Source organism: Cherax quadricarinatus, chromosome 45 (genome assembly GCF_038502225.1).
Source record: "Cherax quadricarinatus isolate ZL_2023a chromosome 45, ASM3850222v1, whole genome shotgun sequence".
NCBI lineage: Eukaryota > Metazoa > Arthropoda > Malacostraca > Decapoda > Parastacidae > Cherax > Cherax quadricarinatus.
The window spans coordinates 11828049-11847847 of NC_091336.1; the positions used below are offsets into that span (position 1 = coordinate 11828049).

General features: G+C 40.6%; 1 protein-coding gene across 4 annotated transcripts in view; it reads right to left on the minus strand.

The window, feature by feature from the left end:
• Positions 1-19799, minus strand: part of LOC128694842 (kinesin-like protein KIF20B) — a 276960-nt gene that overhangs the window by 78429 nt on the left and 178732 nt on the right. For all 4 annotated transcript variants that reach the window (XM_070094293.1, XM_070094292.1, XM_053785169.2 and 1 more), the window contains exon 25: positions 13622-13732. In XM_070094293.1, coding sequence (XP_069950394.1) covers positions 13622-13732 — 111 coding nt within the window. The remainder of the gene's footprint in view (positions 1-13621; positions 13733-19799) is intronic.

Below are 19799 nucleotides of genomic sequence, written 5' to 3' on the forward strand. Positions count from 1 at the left end.
TATTCTGAGCACCTCTGCAAAAGCAGTGATAATGTGTGAGTGTGGTGAAAGTGTTGAATGATGATGAAAGTATTTTCTTTTTGGGGATTTTCTTTCTTTTTTGGGTCACCCTGCCTCGGTGGGAGACGACCGACTTGTTGAAGAAGTCTGTTGAGGGGTTGTTGAGGTGGTTTAGTCATTTAGAGAGAATGGACCAAAGTAGAATGACATGGAAAGCATATAAATCTATAGGGGAAGGAAGGAGGAGTAGGGGTCGTCCTCGAAAGGGTTGGAAAGAGGGGGTAAAGGAGGTTTTGTGGGCGAGGGGCTTGGACTTCCAGCAAGCGTACATGAGCGTGTTAGACAGGAGTGAATGGAGACGAATGATACTTGGGACCTGACGATCTGTTGGAGTGTGAGCAGGGTAATATTTAGTGAAGGGATTCAGGGAAACTGGCTATTTTCATATAGTCGGACTTGAGTCCTGGAAATGGGAAGTACAATGCCTGCACTCCAAAGGAGGGGTTTGGGATATTGGCAGTTTGGAGGGATATGTTGTGTATCTTTATACGAATATGCTTCTAAGCTGTTGTATTCTGAGCACCTCTGCAAAAGCAGTGATAATGTGCGAGTGTGGTGAAAGTGTTGAATGATGAAAGTATTTTCTTTTTGGGGATTTTCTTTCTTTTTTTGGGTCACCCTGCCTCGGTGGGAGACGGCCGACTTGTTGGAAAAAAAAAAAAAGTCTGAGTATACCTGGTAAAGTGTATGGTAGAGTTATTATTGAAAGAATTAAGAGTAAGACGGAGAATAGGATAGCAGATGAACAAGGAGGCTTTAGGAAAGGTAGGGGGTGTGTGGACTAGGTGTTTACAGTGAAACATATAAGTGAACAGTATTTAGATAAGGCTAAAGAGGTCTTTGTGGCATTTATGGATTTGGAAAAGGCGTATGACAGGGTGGATAGGGGGGCAATGTGGCAGATGTTGCAGGTGTATGGTGTAGGAGTGTGAGGGAAAAGTTCAATAGATAGGAGTAGAGATATAGTAACGATAGTTTCATTACCGGCTACTAGTTAAGGTAGGGTAAGTCAAGCTCCCGCCTTTCTTCCCCCTCCCCGAAAGTGATAGTTTCATTGCCGGCTACTAGTTAAGGAAGGGTGAGTCACGCTCCCGTTTTTCCCGCCTTTTCTCCCCCACCCCTAAAGTGATAGTTTGATTGTCAGCTGCTTGTTAACGTAGGGTCAGTCTAGCTCCCGCTATCCCTTCCCCTCCCTCTTCCCCCCCCCTCGAAAGGTGACGTGTGGGGCTCTGGTCAAACAATAAATCACTCGACTCACAGCTCCCAACACTACTGTAAGTACATGCCTGCCTTGTATTCTAGTGGATTTATTGGTTAAAAGCTTCAGTTGTGACCAATAATAAACTTAGTCCTTTCAGCCTTGCTCTATGTTGACTGTTGTAATAATCACCACGTCTTTTCAGTAATGTACACTGCCATGGAGAGTGATTATTTAAGCAGTGGGTAACCTGTCTATCTTTCCAGCTTGGATGTCAGAGAGGGTCACCTGGCAATCAACGAGCAGAAAAGGAGAAGGACTAACGTCCAGAGACTTCTCCATTTTGTATTGAAGTACCTGTGCACCTGTATGAAATTGCAGGACGTAACCCCTCATCATTGCAGCGGTAAGGAACCTGCATTCCTGTCATCGGGATATTATACTTACGGCAATAATCTGTGAAGATCTAGCCAGTGGTGGTCACCAACACCTGCGACCCCCCCCCCCCATCATCAGCAACGGCTACGATTTCAACAACAGTGTCACCAACACCAGACACCCATGTTTTATATACATTTAAATTAGCGTTGAATTCAGTTATTTATATTTTTCATTTTCTTTAAAAATAGGATTAATATTTCATATTTAAGTGTTTTACATTTTATATTTTCTATATAATAAAGTGTTTATGTTTGTCTGTTATTATTTCTTTTTCTATTCACTAATTTTCCTGAGGAGGAGCCAGCCTGAGTAATACTGACTGAAGTTGTTACAGGGCTGAGTAAGCCTTCACAAGGAGGTAGGTTACTGAAAGCAGTGAAAAGTTTTTACGAGGATAGTGAGGCTCAAGTTAGAGTATGTAGGAAAGAGGGAAATTATTTCCCAGTAAAAGTAGGCCTTAGACAAGGATGTGTGATGTCACCATGGTTGTTTAACCCTTTGACTGTCACCGTCGTATATGTACGTCATAGGAGATATGGTGTTTGACGTATCTATACGAATTTCTAGTGGCTTCAAATCAAGCAGGAGAAAGCTGGTAGGCCCACATGTGAGAGAATGGGTCTCCATGGTCAGTGTGCACCATATAAAAAAAATCGGGGAGCCAGTGGTGCATTGTGGGAATACCATTTCAGTCGTCCTTTTTCAGCATGTCTAGCGGTAAGAAATATGTGACTTCCCTTCAAATCTGGGACTCTTCTCTTCCCAAGTGATGCTCTAACATGATGGAAGTGTCAATGAAGATCAATTTCATGATTTGGAGGAGTTTGAGACCAAAAGCAATGGAGGAGGAGGAGGAGGAAGAGGAGGAGGAAGAAGAGGAGGAGGAAGAAGAGGAGGAGGAAGGAAGGAGGAAAAGGAAGGAGGGAGGAGGAGGAAGGAGGGAGGGAGGAAGAAGGAGGGAGGGAGGAAGAAAGAAGGAGGGAGGGAGGAAGGAGGGAGGGAGGAAGGAGGGAGGGAGGAAGAAGGAGGGAGGGAGGAGGAAGGAGGGAGGGAGGAGGAGGAAGGTGGAAGGAGGAGGAAGGTGGAAGGAGGAGGAAGAAGAAGAAGAAGAAGAAGAAGGAAGAAGAAGAAGGAAGAAGAAGAAGGAAGAAGAAGGAAGAAGAAGAAGGAAGAAGAAGAAGGAAGAAGAAGGAAGAAGAAGAAGGAAGAAGAAGGAAGAAGAAGAAGGAAGAAGAAGAAGAAGAAGAAGAAGAAGAAGAAGAAGACCTAATACCTAATAATAATAATATGTAATAATATGTTCCCTTGAGGCATGAAAACAGTTCACCCCATGACAGTGACAAGATAAGGGAGATAACATCTGATAAGAGCTGACCTTTGATGAGCGTAAACGAGGGTGGAGGGAGGGGGGCAGCTGTCCATCTGTCAAGAGCGAAGAAGAAGAAGAAGAAGAAGAAGAAGAAGAAGAAGAAGAAGAAGAAGAAGAAGAAGAAGAAGAAGAAGAAAAGAAGAAGAAGAAGATGAAAGAAGAAGAAGAAGAAGAAGAAGAAGAAGAAGAAGAAGAAGAAGAAGAAGAAGAAGAAGAAGAAGAAGAAGAAGAAGAAGAAGAAGAAGAAGAAGAAGAAGAAGAAGAAGAAGAAGAAGAAGAAGAAGAAGAAGAAGAAGAAGAAGAAGAAGAAGAAGAAGAAGAAGAAGAAGAAGAAGAAGAAGAAGAAGAAGAAGAAGAAGAAGAAGAAGAAGAAGAAGAAGAAGAAGAAGAAGAAGAAGAAGAAGAAGAAGAAGAAGAAGAAGAAGAAAAGAAGAAGAAGAAGAAGAAGAAGAAGAAGAAGAAGAAGAAGAAGAAGAAGAAGAAGAAGAAGAAGAAGAAGAAGAAGAAGAAGAAGAAGAAGAAGAAGAAGAAGAAGAAGAAGAAGAAGAAGAAGAAGAAGAAGAAGAAGAAGAAGAAGAAGAAGAAGAAGAAGAAGAAGAAGAAGAAGAAGAACAGGAGGAGGAGGAACATTTGTCTGTCTGTCTATTTGTCTGTCTGCCAAACTCCCTGTCTATCCGTCTAGCTCTGTCTCAGAGAGAGCCACAAGACAGTGTCATCATCACCTTTACTCACATCTTCAAGCAGAGTATAGCACTTTGTCTGGATTTTTTGGGTTATCCTAGGTAATTTACACTATGTATAGTTGTATTTTTGTGTACCTGTGAGACAGAGATAGACAGAGAGAGAGAAAGAGAGACAGATTGAAAGAGATAGAATGAGGGAGAAAGATAATTAGATAGAATGGAGGGGGAAGCAGCATCGGACCCCATTGTTTTGACAGGCGGTAGGGGCAGTGACTAATGAGACTATGTCATTTTGACAGCTGCCCACTCCTGACTCAAAACAATTATAAGCCACACACTAGCACACAAGACAAGCTTGCTGAAGGGTGATAATAGCAGTTTTATGAAAGTATCTAGTGACTATATATGTGTATATATATTATAGAAACCAGAAGCAAGAAGGGAAGGCAGGAATGAAGGAAGGACTAGATGAAAGGAAGGAAAAAAGTAATGAAGGAATGTAGGAAGAGAGGTGGAATGCCCTCCAGGTAGCCTCCAGGAAGGAAAGGAATGAAGGAAATTAGGAAGGAAGGATGACACACGACCATTTACCTAGGATAGCTACATAACACAACTGCCTGCTAATACTTTGAAGAAAACTGCTCAGACGAGGTGTTTTGTCTTTGCACATAAAAAAAAAACAACAAAAATGCACACACACTGATTTTATGTGTGAGTGTAAAACACCATTGTGTATGACACCATGTTTTATGTGTGAGAGTGTAAAACACCATTGTGTATGACACCATGTTTTATGTGTGAGAGTGTAAAACACCACTGTGTATGACACCATGTTTTATGTGTGAGAGTGTAAAACACCACTGTGTATGACACCATGTTTTATGTGTGAGAGTGTAAAACACCACTGTGTATGACACCATGTTTTATGTGTAAGAGTGTAAAACACCATTGTGTATGACACCATGTTTTATGTGTGAGAGTGTAAAACACCATTGTGTATGACACCATGTTTTATGTGTGAGAGTGTAAAACACCACTGTATGACACCATGTTTTATGTGTGAGAGTGTAAAACACCACTGTGTATGACACCATGTTTTATGTGTGAGGAGTGTAAAACACCACTGTGTATGACACCATGTTTTATGTGTGAGAGTGTAAAACACCACTGTGTATGACACCATGTTTTATGTGTAAGAGTGTAAAACACCACTGTGTATGACACCATGTTTTATGTGTAAGAGTGTAAAACACCACTGTGTATGACACCATGTTTCACAGAGTTCCACAAGCTGCAGAACTTCTAGGAATATGTTCAGTGACTGTATATTGGTATATATATTATAGAACAATAGTAATAAACAATTTTTTGTATTGTTTTTGTAAACAAGTTTTGTAAACAATATATTGATAATTATGTTTGTGTGCTTATTGTGTTGTATACAACGAGTGTATATATGTACATTGCACCTTACTTTGGTCTCACAAGCCACATAAGTTATGTAAAAAAATAAAATAGTGAAAAAAACAACAAACCTTCAAATACAAGTACAGTGGACCCCCGCATAACGATGGCATCGCATAGCGATTTTTCCGCATAACGATTACTTTTATCGCAAAATTTTTGCCCCGCATACCGATTAAAAACCCGCATACCGATTTTCGTCCGAGACGCGTCCAATGTGCCCTCAGCCAGCCTCACATGTGCCGCTCCGTCCCATTGTTTACCAGCCAGCCTCCGCGGTAACATCCAAGCATACACTCGGAATATTTCGTATTATTACAGTATTTTCGGTGCTGTTTCTGGAAAATAAGTGACCATGGGCCCCAAGAAAGCTTCTAGTGCCAACCCTACACCTCAAAGGGTAAGAATTACTATAGAGATGAAGAAAGAGATAATTGATAAGTATGAAAGTGGAGTGCGTATAGCCGACCTAGTCAAGCTGTACAAGAAACCCCAATCAACCATCGCTACTATTGTGGGCACCAGAAAGACAATCAAGGAAGCTGTTCTTGCCAAAGGTTCAACTGTGTTTTCGAAACAAAGATCGCAATTGATGGAAGATGTTGAGAGACTCTTATTGGTGTGGATAAATGAAAAACAGATAGCAGGAGATAGCGTCTCTCAAGCGATCATATGTGAAAAGGCTAGGAAGTTGCATGAGGATTTAATTAAAAAAATGCCTGCAACTAGTGATGATGTGAGTGAATTTAAGGCCAGCAAAGGTTGGTTTGAGAGATTTAAGAAGCGTAGTGGCATCCATAGTGTGATAAGGCATGGTGAGGCTGCCAGTTCGGACCACAAAGCGGCTGAAAAATATGTGCAGGAATTCAAGGAGTACATAGAAACTGAAGGACTGAAACCTGAACAAGTGTTTAATTGTGATGAAACAGGCCTGTTCTGGAAGAAAATGCCAAGCAGGACCTACATTACTCAGGAGGAAAAGGCACTCCCAGGACATAAGCCTATGAAAGACAGGCTTACTTTGTTGATGTGTGCCAATGCTACTGGTGATTGCAAAGTGAAGCCTTTATTAGTGTATCACTCTGAAACTCCCAGAGCGTTCAGGCAAAAGAATGTCCTCAAGGATAATTTGTGTGTGCTGTGGAGGGCAAACAGTAAGGCATGGGTCACTAGGGAATTTTTCTATAACTGGTTACACCATGCATTTGCCCCCAATGTGAAAAATTACCTAACTGAAAAGAAATTAGAACTTAAGTGCCTCCTGGTGTTAGACAATGCCCCTGGTCATCCTACAGACGTGGCAGAGCGACTTTATGGGGACATGAGCTTCATTAAGGTGAAGTTTTTGCCTCCTAATACCACTCCTCTCCTGCAGCCCATGGACCAGCAGGTTATTTCCAACTTCAAGAAACTGTACACAAAAGCTCTGTTTGAAAGGTGCTTTGTAATGACCTCAGAAACTCAACTGACTCTAAGAGAGTTTTGGAGAGATCACTTTAATATCCTCAATTGTGTAAACCTTATAGGTAAGGCTTGGGAGGAAGTGACAAAGAGGACCTTGAACTCTGCTTGGAAGAAACTGTGGCCAGAATGTGTAGACAAAAGGGATTTTGAAGGGTTTGAGGCTAACCCTGAGAATCCTGTGCCAGTTGAGGAATCCATTGTGGCATTGGGAAAGTCCTTGGGGTTGGAGGTTAGTGGGGAGGATGTGGAAGAGTTGGTGGAGGAGGACAATGAAGAACTAACCACTGATGAGCTGCTAGATCAACTTCAACAGCAAGAGGCCACACCTGAGGAAATTGCTTCGGAGGAGGGGAGAGAGAAATTGAAGAAGTTGCCTACTTCAAAGATTAAGGAAATCTGTGCAAAGTGGCTTGAAGTGCAAACCTTCATGGATGAAAATCACCCTCACACAGCTATTGCAAGCCGTGCTGGTGATTATTACACTGACAATGTTGTGAAACACTTTAGGCAAGTCATAAAGGAACGAGAGGTACAGGCCACTATGGACAGATATCTTGTGCGAAAGAAGTCCAGTGACTCTGAAGCTGGCCCTAGTGGCATTAAAAGAAGAAGGGAAGTAACCCCAGAAAAGGACTTACTACCTCAAGTCCTAATGGAAGGGGATTCCCCTTCTAAACACTAACACACTCTCTCCCCTCCTCCCATCCCATCAATCATCACCAGATCTTCAATAAAAGTAAGTGTCATTTAATTGTGCATGCCTTTTTCAGTTTGTGTGTATTAAAATTAACATTTCATGTGGTAAAAAAATTTTTTTTTCATACTTTTGGGCGTCTTGCACGGATTAATTTTATTTCCATTATTTCTTATGGGGAAAATTCATTCGCATAACGATTATTTCGCATAACGATGAGCCCTCTTGCACGGATTAAAATCGTTAACCGGGGGTCCACTGTAAACTAAAGTTTACCGGGTGAGCGGCAGTCGCCGCTGTTGCCATACGCGGCTCATTTTCTGCAAACTTCATGCCTCTATATCTCGGTAAGTACTGATGGGAAATTTTTTTTTTTGGGACTAAAACAATCAGAAAAATAATCTTAACATTTTCATAAGAAAAAATAATTTTTTTTTTTCGAATATTTTGCGACACCAGGAGCAACTTCAGGATTGGGCCCTTCGACAGTCAAAGGGTTAATATATTTATAGATGAGGTTGTAAGAGAAGTAAATGCGAGGGTCTTGGCAAGAGGCATGGAGTTAAAAGATAAAGAATCGCACAAAGTGGGAGTTGTCACAGTTGCTCTTTGCTGATGACACTGTGCTCTTGGGAGATTCTGAAGAGAAGTTGCAGAGATTGGTGGATGAATTTGGTAGGGTGTGCAAAAGAAAATTAAAAGTGAATACAGGAAAGAGTAAGGTTATGAGGATAACAAAAAGATTAGGTGATGAAAGATTGGATATCAGATTGGAGGGAGAGAGTATGGAGGAGGTGAATGTATTCAGATATTTGGGAGTGGATGTGTCAACGGATGGGTCTATGAAAGATGAGGTGAATCATAGAATTGATGAGGGGAAAAGGGTGAGTGGTGCAATTAGGAGTCTGAGGAGACAAAGAACTTTGTCCTTGGAGGCAAAGAGGGGAATGTATGAGAGTATAGTTTTACCAACGCTCTTATATGGGTGTGAAGCATGGGTGATGAATGTTGCCGCGAGGAGAAGGCTGGAGGCAGTGGAGATGTCATATCTGAGGGCAATGTGTGGTGTGAATATAATGCAGAGAATTCGTAGTTTGGAAGTTAGGAGGAGGTACGGGATTACCAAAACTGTTGTCCAGACGGCTGAGGAAGGGTTGTTGAGGTGGTTCGGACATGTAGAGAGAATGGAGCGAAACAGTGACTTCAAGAGTGTATCAGTCTGTAGTGGAAGGAAGGCAAGGTAGGGGTCGGCCTAGGAAAGGTTGGAGGGAGGGGTTAAAGGAGGTTTTGTGTGCGAGGGGCTTGGACTTCCAGCAGGAAGGCATGCAGGAGCGTGTTTGATAGGAGTGAATGGAGACAAATGGTTTTTAATACTTGACGTGCTGTTGGAGTGTGAGCAAAGTAACATTTATGAAGGGGTTCAGGGAAACTGGCAGGCCGGACTTGAGTCCTCCTGGAGATGGGAAGTACAGTGCCTGCACTCTGAAGGAGGGGTGTTAATGTTGCAGTTTAAAAACTGTAGTGTAAAGCACCTTTCCGGCAAGACAGTGATGGAGTAAATGATGGTGAAAGTTTTTCTTTTTCAGGCCTCCCTGCCTTGGTGGGAATCGGCCAGTGTGATAATAAAAAAAAAAAAAAATCTTTAAGATCAACAACACACACTTAATGATTTTAATGTGTAGCTGCACACCAGCACAGGTACAAGATGTGGAGTTTAAAGCAGTTAAGTTCATATTTTATTCATTCTAGAGTGTATATCAGGGTTTTATGTTATTTACATATATTGTTTATGATGTCATATTAGATGAATTGTGATAGATAAGTAAGCTGTATAGCAATATTAGCATCATATAGAAGATGTGACAACTCTGCTTTGTGTGTAATGCCTGTTGGTTCATGAGCGGCTCTGAGACAGACAAGCAGACAAAGAGATACATAGGTAGACAGAAAGACACACACAGATAGACAAAGAGACACAGGTAGACAGAAAGACAGACGCACAGGTAGACAAAGATAGACACACACAGGGAGACAAACAGATACAGATAGATTTATGTGCAACAGTGAAAACAAATAGAGCGAGTTCGAGTGTAAGAGCATTTCTTGCCACAATCTCCAGTACAAAATTCAGATTTCCTCTTAGGGACCATGGCGAAATTTACTGTCCAGTTAGTACAGTTAATACAGTATGATGCTGCTGACAGGGCAGGGTAACTCAAACTGATGATGCATGCATGGCGCGTTGCCGCCGCGAGTATTGTCAAATATTGTACAGTGGTACGTATCAGCTGGCCCAGCCCAGCTGCCAGAAGTACGGTCGTAAGTTGGATGTTAGGTGTACTTCTTGTTTGGGGTAGACAGTAGCGGTATCAGGCAGTAACAGTTAGGGATTATTTAGTTTGGCACGTCACCCTGTGGTTGTTGCGGGGTGACAGCTCGCTGTTGAGGGACAGGTACAGGTGTGGGACCATACTTTCTTTACTATCTGCTTTATGACACTGAGGGTGAATTCCACATAGCGTTGTCGCTTCTCAGTCTATTTCATACATGTTGAAGGCACTGAGCATTGCAATATCTACAAGGTGGAAAAACACCTGTCAACTAGTCGCACATTGTTCGTATAGTCGACAACAGCAGCTGGCTTTACAAAATGTTCATTGGTGTCCCTGTTTACCAACTGTTCGTACCATCTTGTATCTGTGGATGGTTGACAGCAACGTCATGTCCCGTTTGTCATCCCACATCAGTGCCATGATGTCATTGGCATGAAATGCTTGTACTGCACCTTCAGCACTATCTCCAGTGAAACTTGGCATGTGTTTCCTATTTCTTCTCACTGTTCCACATATATCAGTATTGTTCACATGGAGGAAATCAGTGAGAATAGGGCTTGTATACCAGTTGTCTGTGTATAATATATGACCCTTGCCAAGGTATGGCTCCATCTTGTGAACAACATCCCCAGAAATGCTCAACTTGCGCCTGGTATCGTCAAGTGTATTTTTCTGTGTAGATGGTGACATCCAACACAATACGAGTCTCACAGTCACACATGACATTTTTATACCAAAGCGATTATGTTTGCTTGGTATACATTGCTTGAATGACAGTTGTCCCTTGAACAGAATCAAGGACTCGTCAACAACAATGTTCTTGAATGGATAAAAGTAGGCACGGAATTTTTGCTTCAGATACATAAAAACTTCCTGGATTTTGTACAGAAGGTCACTTCTGCAGGGCGTATTCCTATCTGAGAAGTGCAACATTTGTAGCAACAGTGAATTTGTTACAGGGAAGGTGGTCACAGAAGACTGGAGTACTGATGAAGTAGTCTGTGGACCAATAGTGTGCTATATTATTCTTATATGTATGTGGCATAAGCATGATAGTGCCAAGGAATACAGTGGTCTCTCAATAATCGTCCGGCCTGAAAGTCGTCGATTTCGGAAATAGTCCCGTTATTTCATCTAAACATTGGCGCGCAAATGGTCCGTTAACTCGCTAATCATCTTTTGTCCTGGATGCATACTCAAGGCTCTGAGCCGTTCTCAGCCAGTGAACGACGGTCCCCTCATGTGTTCATACGAAATATTTCATAATATTCCATTCATTTTAGTGCTTGCAAGTGCTAAATAAGCTACCATGGCTCCAAAGAAAGCTAGTGCCAAACTTTTGGTAAAGGTGAGAAATACGACTGAATTTAAGAAAAACATCATTGAACAATATGAAAGGAGCAAGAGTTTCAGCAGGAACAGCAACAGATCGCAGTTCAGAATCCTGCTGCAGAGGAAGAAGAGAGATGAAAGAAGGTGCCTTCTTCAGAAATTAAGGAGATTTTTGAAATGTGGGGTAGAATGGAAAGATTTATGGAGAAACATCACCCCGAGAAGGATATTGCAAGCCATATCGGCAACTTGTACAGTGACAGTCTTGGCCCATTTTAGGGAAGTTTTAAAGAGACGCCAGAAACAGAGCTCTCTGGACACTTTTTTTTTGCGAGACAGGACTCCAGTGACTCTCAAGCTGGTCCTAGTGGCATTAAGAAACAGAGAAGAGAAGTAACCCCAGAAAAGCACTTGGTACCTGAGGTGTTGATGGAAGAGGATTCCCCTTCCAAACAGTAATTTAATGTCTCTCCTCCTTCAGTCTTCCATACACTAAGAAGAATTGCCAATAAAGGTAAGTGTTATGCAGTTAATGTTTCATTCATCATATGCCATTGTATTGTTTATGTACTACATCTATATTTCATGTAAAAACAATTTTTTTTAATACTTCTGGGCGTCAGGAACGGATTAATTGTATTTACATTATTTCTTATGGCGAAAATTGGTTCGAAAATCGTCTATTTCGATAATAGTCCCACTTCCAGGAACGGATTATGGACGATAATTGAGGGACCACTGTAAATACATTTCAGCCACAGTCGTATCTTTCCACCTGCGCAGCCGTGACGATTCTGCAACTTCTGTGTTGTGCATTGTATAGCAGTAGTAACTGTTGGTCTGGGTGAATTTCATAATGCGCTCATCAAAATATAGTTGGAAATACTGTAACTCTGTAGACTCATTTGTGATGGGACATTCTGGCATGATACCACTTCCACTGGCATCAAAATTGCAAGGATGTGGCATGGTGTACTTTCTGTCCAGTTCCATTTGCGGTCTGGTGGTGCAGGGTGGACCTGTGGCATGGGGGACCAGGAGGAGGGACAGGAGTAGAGGCAGCACATGGTTGAGAGGGTGCTGGGCGGTCCTTTGTCTGCCCACCCACCGCACCACGAGGTCCAGGCACCATGCCACCCGCCTCCTTTTCCTCCATCCCAGTATATTCTCCTTCACGATCAGTATCACTATCAGTGGCTGGGGTTTTGGATTGTGACCTCCCACGACCCTTGAGGACTGCGTATGGCACACTGCCCGAACGTAGGCAATGACGCCTAAAAGTACGTTTCACTGGGGAATAATGAATATCATTATCACTCAACGAATCCTCTAAGGGCATAAAAATCAACTCATCTTCACTTATATCACTTTCACTAGTCAACACCAAAACCACATGAAATAATTACCTCTTGCATAGTTGCCTTTGGGTGGTAACACTAGCTACCCCAGAGGTGCTGGGTGGAGGGTCTGTTGTGGCCACACTGCCCACATTAACCACCCCAGAATTGCTGGACTGAGGATCTAGTATGGTCACATTGTCCACATCAAAGGTGATGGGCTGAGTGTTATCTGGGTTATCAACATTTTCATTAATTCCTCGATCATTAGTGGCCACATCAGTGTCAAATCCACTAAACTCGCATTCTGTGTCACTTTCCTCAAACAAGACAGTTAATGCACCGAGGTGTGAGTGAAAGACGGAGGTTTGCCATAATGTTGACCCAAGATGGAGCTGAAACTAACTGGTGGTACCATGCGGTACTGCGGCATCCCCGATTTTTTTCATGCTGTGCATATTGAGTGCGCAGACCCATACTCTCATGGCTAGGCTGCTCAGGCCTATCGTGCCAAATTTGAAGGCAGGAAAAATAAAACGTAGATCTATGTTTGGAGCGCTAGCGGTACAAACGTAGATCTACGTTTGGACAGTTTAAGGGTTAATTCTACTATGTACTTCACAATGCATTCCACTCCTACACCGAGAACAACTAGTGTATGGACCACTATTTTTCAAATTTAAACCAGCAGTTACCAAAGAAAACCATATCTAGTAGACTAGTTTGGAATATGATCAAGTGCAGAAAACAAAATATTTTCTACATCAAATTAAGTTTTCTCCAACTTGAAAAAATCCCCAATTTTGATTCTAATGAGAAATCTTTTATCTTCCTTAACCCTTAAATGGTCCAAACTTATATATACATTTTTTTCAACATCTGAATGTAAAAAAAGGTAGATCTTTTTTGTTTTACATTTGAAAATGTGTAAAAAAAAAAGTAGATCTACTTTTGTAGCACTACGAATTTGAACGTCGATCTGTTTGGATCGTTTAAGGGTTAAAAACTAAGCACACTTGTGCCTTAATTAATGCACCTAGTAGCAGATTAAGTGGATGGTTAAAGGCTAGAAAGAGAATACAAGAAAATAAATAAACAAAGGATGCTATTTAATATTTGAACAAGTTAATTTAGAAGTCTCTAAATAACTTTTCTTTAATACACCTCTTAACTCATTTTAAACAAAGATTCTGTAGTTTTAAATCTTGCAATACTTAATTTAAAATAAAATGCTCTTTACACTTACCTTCTCAAAGATGTTACATTTTTCCATAACAGCATCCAACTGCATCAGTTTCATTCTATCTTCCTCCAGTTCTTCATCTGCCATTGCAAGCTTGCAGTCCAGTGACTGAACCTACATACAATACACTTATAATTATATACAAGGCTTTGGAGGCTTATCTAAAACAGTTAATGAAGGAAGCTAGAGGCAGTGGAGATATGTTTGTGAGCAAAGTGTGGTGTGAATGTTTTGCAGAGAAGTTGGAGTGAAAAAACTGAGAAGATAGGTCACCTAGGATATAATTCAAATGAAAATGGTGTATAACTATAAAGAGAAAGGCAGAAAGGGTAGAGAATGTCCCAGGAAAAGATAGAGGGATGGGAGTCGAGGCTTTGAGTGTTAGGAAACTGAGCATTCAGCAAGCTTGTACATGTTTTAGATCAGAGTGATAAGTGGTTTTTAATGGCCATGCTGTTGGAGAGTGAGCATGGTAACGTTTATGCAAGGATTCAGAAAACCAATTACCTGAACTTGCATCTAGGTATGGTGGGAAGGGTAGTGCCTGCACTCAGAAAGAAAGGTTAAGCTATTGCAGTTCAGAGGATCATCTGAATTGTGACATTTACACCCTACCTTAAATTTTTATTTCAACATGTTGGCCATCTCCCGCCAAGACAGAATAACCCAAAAAATAAACACTTTCACCATCATTCACACAATCATTGTCTTTGCAGAGGCACTCAGATACAACAGTTTAGATGTCACTCCAAACAGCCAATATCCCAAACCCCTCCTTTCAAGTGGGGGCATTGTACCTCCCACCTCCAGGACTCAAGTTCGGTTAACTGGTTTCCCTGAATCCCTTCACAAAATATTACCCTACTCACACTCCAACAGCTCGTCAAGTCCCAAAACCATTAGTCTCCATTCACTCCCATCTAACATAATCACACATGCCTGCTGCATGTGCAAGCCCCTTGCACATAAAACCTCTTACCCCCTCCCTCCATCCTTTCCTAGGACGACCCCTACCCCTCCTCCCCTTCACCACAGAGTTATACACCCTCCAAGTCATCCTATCTTTGAATAGTAACAGCACATTTATTTAATAACCAGTTACAGGAAGGCCCCACTTATACGGCTGGTTAGGTTCCAGGCTACCGCCGTGAAGCAGAAACTGCCGTAAAGTGGAATACCCTTTTTTTCCACTTACAAATGCATACAAACACTAGATAACAAGTTTACACTAACATATATTAAGTTAGCAATAGAACCAGGCATCAAAAAACAATAAAAAAGTACAATACACACATAGTGCACTCATTACTTACCTTAAAATATTTATAGTCTTAATCTAGGGTGAGACAAGTAGTATTTATTGTAAGAAATCAAGTGTGGTATGTATGGTAGTCAGCCGGGCTACCATACCAGGCCACCCCACCCACACATACAATTCTATGATATTTAAGCATCCCAGAGCGATAAAATGTATACAGTTCACTCATTACTTACCTTAAAATATAGGATGAGATGAGTAGTATTTATTGTAAAAAATCAAGTGTGGTATGTATGGTAGTCAGCCGGGCTACCATACCAGGCCAACCCACCCACACATATATTCTATGATATTTAAAAGCATCCCAGAGCGATAAAATGTATATACAGTTCACTCATTACTTACCTTAAAATATTTGTAGTCTTAATGTAGGGTCAGGAGTAAGTAAATGAGATAAAACGAATAAATGAGAGAGAGAGAGAATGAGTGCATGAGAGAGGACAGGCGCAGAGTTATGTAAACAAACCAGGCGAAGGCAAGTTTTGTAAACAAAGAAAGTGTACACGTCTGGTTTGTGTACAAGTTACATTGTGTACAGGTTGTCTCTACACTGATACGGTAGAATAAATAAAGAACACTCCCATTCTCATGTAACATCATTTTGAGAAGAAATGATGCTCTGAGTGAAGGCAATGCAAATAAGTCACTCTGACTTTTTTGGGTTATCCTAGGTTCTCTACACATGTTATGTATGATAATCTATGTAACTGTATTTGTGTATACCTAAATAAACTTACTTACATACATACGAAAGGAATAATTTTCTACAGTTACCCCCAGTAACACATTTTCTCTTATGTTAGATTAGAGAAAATGTTATTCTTGGCATCACTTGTACAAGTTACCTGGCTACCACATCTCATATTTATGTTTGTTTATTCTATTGTAGGGTGTATTTATCATCTTTTTATGTTATGTATCGTGTTTATTATATAATTTTGAAAAAAATATCATGGATGGATTAATGAAAATGTGTATATTAACGTAATATACAACATTTAATAAGACTCGGTGATTATTATTATTATTAGCATTTCTAATATGGCGTCACTTGTGCAAGTCGTCTGCTACCACATCTCATATTTATGTTTATTTATTCTATTGTGGGGTGTATTTATTATCTTATGTTATGTATCGTGTTTATTATATAATTTTGAAAAAATATCATAGATGGATTAATGAAAATGTGTATTTAACGTAATATACGACATTTAAATGAGACGATGATTATTATCATTACTAATATGACGTCTGGAGACATAAGACACTCTTACTGATTTTAATGTGTACCTGCATGCCAGCACAGTATGTAAGTTTATTTAAGTACAGGTATACATTTTTTTTTTTTTCAACAAGTCGGCCGTTTCCCACCGAGGCAGGGTGACCCAAAAAAAAAAAAAAAAAGAAAGAAAATCCCCAAAAAGAAAATACTTTCATCATCATTCAACACTTTCACCACACTCGCACATTATCACTGTTTTTGCAGAGGTGCTCAGAATACAACAGTCCAGAAGCATACACATATAAAGACACACAACATATCCCTCCAAACTGCCAATATCCCAAACCCCTCCTTTAAAGTGCAGGCATTGTACTTCCCATTTCCAGGACTCAAGTCCGACTATATGAAAATACCCGGTTTCCCTGAATCCCTTCACTAAATATTACCCTGCTCACACTCCAACAGATCGTCAGGTCCCAAGTACCATTCGTCTCCATTCACTCCTATCTAACACGCTCACGCACGCTTGCTGGAAGTCCAAGCCCCTTGCCCACAAAACCTCCTTTACCCCCTCTCTCCAACCCTTTCAAGGACGACCCCTACCCCGCCTTCCTTCCCATATAGATTTATATACTTTCCATGTCATTCTACTTTGATCCATTCTCTCTAAATGACCAAACCACCTCAACAACCCCTCTTCTGCCCTCTGACTAATACTTTTATTAACTCCACACCTTCTCCTAATTTCCACACTCCGAATTTTCTGCATAATATTTACACCACACATTGCCCTTAAACAGGACATCTCCACTGCCTCCAACCGTCTCCTCGCTGCTGCATTTACCACCCAAGCTTCACACCCATATAAGAGTGTTGGTACTACTATACTTTCACATTCCCTTCTTTGCCTCCATAGATAACGTTTTTTGACTCCACATATACCTCAACGCACCACTCGCCTTTTTTCCCTCATCAATTCTATGATTAACCTCATCCTTCATAAATTCATCCGCCGACACGTCAACTCCCAAGTATCTGAAAACATTCACTTCTCCCATACTCCTCCTCCCCAATTTGATATCCAATTTTTCTTTATCTAAATCATTTGACACCCTCATCACCTTACTCTTTTCTATGTTCACTTTCAACTTTCTACCTTTACACACATTCCCAAACTCATCCACTAACCTTTGCAATTTTTCTTTAGAATCTCCCATAAGCACAGTATCATCAGCAAAAAGTAACTGTCAATTCCCATTTTGAATTTGATTCCCCAAAATTTAATCCCACCCCTCTGCCGAACACCCTAGCATTTACTTCCTTTACAACCCCATCTATAAATATATTAAACAACCATGGTGACATTACACATCCCTGTCTAAGACCTACTTTTACCGGGAAGTAGTCCCCCTCTCTTCTACACACCCTAACCTGAGCCTCACTATCCTCATAAAAACTCTTTACAGCATTTAATAACTTACCACCTAATAATAAGTATAATTATCAGAGTATATATAAAATATGAAATAACTTTTAAAAACATTTGAAATTTTGGAGTTTCCAGACAAAATGGAGAGACTTAGTGCTTACTGAGCTCACGAAGAATGTAAACAAACAAGGTGGGGCGCGGTGACCGTATTAGAAAGTCAGGTGGGAGGAGCCGTATAGCGAGTTTTGGTCATAATTTGAAATGACCGTATAAGCGGAACGCCGTAAAGTGAAACGCCGTAAAGCGGGGCCTTCCTGTATTTAACTTTGAGATGCAATTAGGGCTTTAATTTTATTTTTTTTTATTATCACACTGGCCGATTCCCACCAAGGCAGGGTGGCCCGAAAAAGAAAAACTTTCACCATCATTCACTCCATCACTGTCTTGCCAGAAGGGTGCTTTACACTACAGTTTTTAAACTGCAACATTAACACCCCTCCTTCAGAGTGCAGGCACTGTACTTCCCATCTCCAGGACTCAAGTCCGGCCTGCCGGTTTCCCTGAATCCCTTCATAAATGTTACTTTGCTCACACTCCAACAGCACGTCAAGTATTAAAAACCATTTGTCTCCATTCACTCCTATCAAACACACTCATGCATGCCTGCTGGAAGTCCAAGCCCCTCGCACACAAAACCTTTACCCCCTCCCTCCAACCTTTCCTAGGCCGACCCCTACCCCGCCTTCCTTCCACTACAGACTGATACACTCTTGAAGTCATTCTGTTTCGCTCCATTCTCTCTACATGTCCGAACCACCTCAACAACCCTTCCTCAGCCCTCTGGACAACAGTTTTGGTAATCCCGCACCTCCTCCTAACTTCCAAACTTTAATTAGCAAGGAAAAAAAAGTGGGAAATGAAAGGACTGCTGGCTAGAAAAAATACAATTAATGAATAATCAAACTTAATTACCATACAACACAAAATATGAATATGCATTATCACCAGACTGATACAAACTAAGAATGAACAGTACTTTTCTTACAGCCTACATTGGAGAAAAAAAATTGCACACTCCCTATCTAGATTTAGTACTTCTGTATTACTGTAATAGTATGAACCCTTTCAGGGTCGAGAGGCCCTCTCCTAAACTTGTTCTCAGTGTCGAAAATTTCAAAAATTTAAAAAAAATCCTTATGAAATGATAGAGAATCTTTTCCCGATTATAATGACAAGTACAAAATTTGATGGAAAACTTATGAAATTATGCTCTCACGAAGTTTACGGTCTTGATTTTACGCATCAGCGATTTCTCCCACTTTGAGCCCTATTTTCGGCAAATTCCACTGTGCTAGCTGACAAAAATCATAACTACTTCACTAGAATTCCATTTTTTTTTATGGAATGAGTACAAGAAACCACCCATTTTTTGATTTGAACTATCCAATAGTGGTCAGAAATTGGCAATTTTGCCAATTTCACACAAATTTCAAAAGATGCCAATTTACAAATAGGGTCCAAAATAAACAAGACAGACATTCCTGGCACTAACATTTTCTCTGTTCATTAGTCACGTCCCCAGGCCCCTCTTATATTTCTTTTGCTTTCTACTTCGAATTTTTCTTCTCGCAAAAAATAGAAGATTTACTGTTATACAGACTACTGCATTAGTGTAGAAATGGTATAAATAATATCAGCGCACTTGTGAAAGCATATTAGACTCACCAGTTGATGTGTATTGGATGCATGACATGATTTGTTTACCTCTGAACTTTGGAAAAAATTAAACATTTCTGCTACTTTGAGCTCAATTTCAAGGTACTTTTCCTTGTGAAACCAATCAAAATCATCTCAATTTCTGTAATATGTCTTCGATTCTACAAAATGAGATCAAGAAAACTAGAATACAACCATAAATACCATACGAAAATACAGTGAAAATTCAGTTTTAAACCAAAAACACATTCAAAGTTTTTTTTTTCTAATTATGCACAGTGTGCTCCAGGATTTTTTTTTAATCTGTGCACACTGACCACAGACCCATTCTTTCATATGTAGACCTACCAGCTTTCTCTCGCTAAATTTGAAGGCTCTAGAATTTACACGTACTAGTACATCAATAACCCTGGTGCGTAAGACGTACTAGTACGTCTGAAACCGTGAAAGGGTTAATGGAATATAATTGACCGAATATTAAATTATGTAATATTAC